Source organism: Peromyscus californicus, unplaced genomic scaffold, assembly GCF_007827085.1.
Source record: "Peromyscus californicus insignis strain IS unplaced genomic scaffold, ASM782708v3 Scaffold_9__1_contigs__length_137607984, whole genome shotgun sequence".
NCBI classification, from domain to species: domain Eukaryota; kingdom Metazoa; phylum Chordata; class Mammalia; order Rodentia; family Cricetidae; genus Peromyscus; species Peromyscus californicus.
Window position 1 is genome coordinate 101,467,434 of NW_026294617.1, and position 4,482 is coordinate 101,471,915.

General features: G+C 44.1%; 1 protein-coding gene across 1 annotated transcript; it reads left to right on the top strand.

Moving 5' to 3' along the window:
- Positions 1-1,188: 1,188 nt before the first annotated feature.
- On the top strand, positions 1,189-3,264 carry Tram1l1 (translocation associated membrane protein 1 like 1). Its single transcript, XM_052730254.1, is given in 2 exon segments — positions 1,189-2,255; positions 2,258-3,264. Coding segments are annotated over 2 exon segments (1,095 nt in total). The 5' UTR covers positions 1,189-1,523; the 3' UTR covers positions 2,621-3,264.
- The last annotated feature ends 1,218 nt before the right edge of the window (positions 3,265-4,482 follow it).

Below are 4,482 nucleotides of genomic sequence, written 5' to 3' on the forward strand. Positions count from 1 at the left end.
ACATATGTGTATATTTTCCTTAATACAGGAACAATTCCCATAACAAACTGTGTCTTTTCCTTTAGCTCCTCAAGGAAATGCAAGATGCCTTCCATTGGTCAGAATATTTAGTTCAAAATCTTTAAGCTACATAACCAGGGTTCCATTTACACTTAGTTATGACATACAGATAAAATGAAGAATGATAAAGCTGAGCACTCTAACGAAATTATTGCTTTATTTAAAAAATATCCTGTAGCCTTTTTTTCTTCTGAAATGCATATTTCATGCTTTCAACTGTCATTCACATCAGTAAAGATTTTACACTCACATTCCGCTGGGTACGAGACAAAACATTCACTTCCATTAGAAGAGATACTTGAAAACTGAAATGAAACTTCAGTGGAGAAAGCTACTAGCGTTGCTTTATTTTTTTAAAATGTGAATTGAACATATACTAAAAATGTAATACACAGACAAATGAACCCGGAGATTCATACGTTAGAGCGAGGTCTTGTTTTGTAGCCCAAGGACCTACCCAGGACCTGTTAGTTCTCTGCTTCCCACTGCCTTGCAGACTTTGAAAGTAATTAGCTAGCACCTCCACAGCCATTATCATTCCAATAGGAGACTTATTTTCGAAACTGTTTTGTTGTGGGTCTAGTGTTTCCAGGTATGACTGACTTAACAAGGAGACAGCACAATACAGTGCTGAAAAAGTACACGCTCCTCCGGGAGCCACCCAGATTTAAATCTTGGCTACTGGCATTTTCCAGACATGTGCTGTTAATGGTAGGCATGATAGGAGTTCTTGACTCAGTTTTTGTGTTACAGAGAGGTAGAGGGGGAGGGGAGGGAGGGGAAAAGGTGGGGAGAGAGAGAGAGAGAGAGGGAGGGAGGGAGGGAGGGAGGGAGGGAGGGAGGGAGGGAGGGAGGGAGGGAGGGAGGGAGGGAGGGAGGGAGGGGAGGGAGAGAGAGAGAGGAGAGAGAGAGAGAGAGGAGAGAGAGAGAGAGAGAGATGAGAGAGAGAGAGAGAGAGAGAGAGAGAGAGAGAGAGAGAGAGAGAGAGAGAGAGAGAGAGAGAGAGAGAGAGAGAGAGAGAGAGAGAGAGGATTCCCACAGCATCCAGCCGCTAAGTGGCTATGAGATTCCTAAGAGATCAGTAGAGAACACTAGGGAGCTCGCTCCTGTGATGCTACAGTGATGATGGTGATGACTGGTGCTGACAATGGCTTCCCTGGCCGGTCCCCGGCCAGTTCCTGGGAAGCCCCTCTGGCTCCGGCGGGGGTGGGCGGCGGCGATCGGCGCGGCAAATCCGCGCTCGCACCCGGGCCTGTGGAGCAGGGGCGCGGCGCTCGACTTCCTTCCCCTGCCTCCGCAGGCCCTGTGCGCATGCTCGGCCTACGCGGCCCCCAGCCTTTGATTGATCGGTCGGCAGCGGCTGCGACCCTGGGCGGCGGACGGGCAGGGATGGGGAGCCAGGCGCTGGGAGCGGCGCAGTGAGCGAGCGGCGGCGGCCGGTGAGTGCCGGTGAGTACCGCGGCATGGGGCTCCGCAAGAAGAACGCCAGGAACCCCCCGGTGCTGAGCCACGAGTTCATGGTGCAGAACCACGCGGACATGGTCTCCTGCGTGGGCATGTTCTTCGTGCTGGGGCTAATGTTCGAGGGCACGGCCGAGATGTCGATTGTGTTCCTCACGCTGCAGCATGGAGTCGTTGTCCCCGCGGAAGAGCTGCCTTCAGGGTCCAGGACCCTGTACCATTATGGGGTCAAAGATCTGGCCACAGTGTTCTTCTACATGCTGGTGGCCATCATCATCCACGCCACCATTCAGGAGTATGTTCTGGATAAGATCAGCAAGAGACTGCAGCTCACCAAAGGCAAACAGAACAAACTGAACGAGGCCGGGCAGCTGAGTGTGTTCTACATAGTGTCTGGTATCTGGGGCATGATCATTCTGACCTCTGAGAACTGCCTGTCAGACCCCACTCTGTTGTGGAGGGCGCCTCCCCACAACATGATGACATTTCAGATGAAGTTTTTCTACATCTCACAGCTGGCATACTGGTTTCATAGTTTTCCGGAGCTCTACTTCCAAAAAGCCAGGAAGCAAGATATCCCGGGCCAGCTCATTTTCATCGGCCTCCACCTCTTCCATATTGGAGGGGCCTATCTCTTGTACTTGAACCACCTGGGCCTGCTGCTTCTGATGCTGCACTATGCCGTCGAGCTCCTCTCCAATGTGTGCAGCCTGCTTTACTTCGGGGATGAGCGGGGTACCAGAAAGGGTTGTCTCTGTGGCCTGTCGTGTTCATATCAGGGAGACTGGTGACACTGATTGTCTCGGTGGTCACAGTAGGGCTTCACTTGGCTGGGTCACAGACTCGGAATGCTAATGCCCTCTCTGGAAATGTCAATGTGCTGGCAGCTAAAATCGCTGTGCTGTCTTCGAGTTGCAGTATCCAGGTGTACATAACGTGGACCTTGACTACTGTCTGGCTTCAGAGATGGTTAGAAGACGCGAGTCTTCATTCCGCGGGGAGGAGGAGACGATCCAGGGCGAGAAAAGGCACAGAAAATGGAGTGGAGAATCCGAATAGAATAGATTCTCCACCAAAGAAGAAAGAGAAAGCTCCTTAATGAGTTGCAAGTTAATTGATTCTTACCTCCAAGGGAATCCACTCCTTACTATGTGGTGTCTCTGTGCTAGAGATTTCCTGTTCTTTGGAACAGGCAGTGCTCTTTGAATATTGTTATTGTATTGTCTAATGTGTTTTTAAGGTTTTGGAGCCTTATGAGTGGAAAAAAAAAACCAAGAGGAAACCACTCATCCTCAAAATACTGTCAGAATAATTAACGGATCAACACCATATATAGTTTAGAGTCTTACCTCAGTGATTTTCCAAATGATTTGTGGCGATGACTGCAGAATTGTGTGCATAAACAATAGTTTCCTGCTTCCAATGTTCTATATGGCATTAACAAGACTGGTAGCAAAGTTGTTTTCTTAATGTTCTCTTACAGCATAAAGTGGAAAATCTGATAAAGGTGTAACTCATCAGTATTATGTAATTGTTGAGATTTTTTATTGTTTTGAGTTTACAACAGAGAAAATATTTGTCAAACCACCAAGATAATCATGTGTTTAATTTTATGAATAGTGGTTGTTAGTGCTACACCCCCATTAAAGAATCAAAACATGAGTAGATGACATGTGTGTTGATACTGAAATCTATTGAATCAAAATATCTTTAATAAATATGATGGAATACTGAAGAGGTAAACTTGTTCCTGTTTATTTTAAACACTTGTACATGAAAATTTGCAAAATTAAGTATTACTGAAAAAATACTCTTAATATTTATTTAATGTGGTACTTATAGATTCATAAATAGTGTATCATAAGCAGTATATCAGAAGAATATTATTTAATATGTGAATAATTTTAAAAATAACATTTTATATATATAAGCAACATATGTTTATAGGTATAGATATGTACAGCTTATTATATCTGGGAAATATTTGACATATACTAAACTTCTTTTGAAGATGAGGTGACCAAATAGATTTATGAAAAGATTTCAAAATGGTGCTGTTATTGTAACTTTACTTCCATCCTTAATTGGGAAACATCTATATAGGGCAATCTTTGTTGATTATATATGTGTACATATGTATATAGTTTGTATCTTTACAAAAGCCAATATGACCAGTGGTCTGTGGGGGTAAATATTTACATCTGGCCTCAATTCCCATGTTGATTTTATGTGTCGTGGTTTTGTCTTTTTGAGGATGTGGTGTCTGACAACATGCTGGGTTAGCGCTGTCTGTTTCCTGCATTTCCTGTGCTTCTGCAATCTCTTCTCACCTCTCTTCTCTGCTTGTGATAGTCTCCTCTTAGGTGCTTTAATCACTCAGCTTTTCCAAAATTCGAGGTTCCTAAAACCTAGCAGATCACAGACAGAAAAGTCAGAAAAACAATCTTTTCTACCCTGTCTTCTTTCAAAGGTAAGTAACAAAGATTTCTTTCTTTCTGGATATGGAAGTGGTTTTTTTCTCACTCCCTTTTTCTCATTTGCCTGACTTGTAGTGTTGGTAGTCCATGCTCCGAGTTGTAAAGCCATCTACGTTTAACCAATTGTAAAGCCAAATTTCAACTTTTTGCGTGACTCAGAACTGTCTCTCATATTCCTTACCTGTAAGGATCTAAACTGTTACTTGCATTCCAACTCATGCTAACAAATTTTGCATCTACTAAGCACTTGACTTGCAAACAATCAATGCAAATCTAAATGGAATCACTATAAGATCACAGGACAACTTTTGTGTCATATGACTGGTAATGCTAAGAGTTAACTTGATCGTAGCAATACATTCGATGAGGATCTGGGTTGATTTCCTTGAGATTCTCTTAGCTCTCTACCCTTTAAATTAACTTCCAACATGGCAAACACTAACTCTAGAAAGGAAGGAAGGAAGGAAGGAAGAGTAAGCCTAAG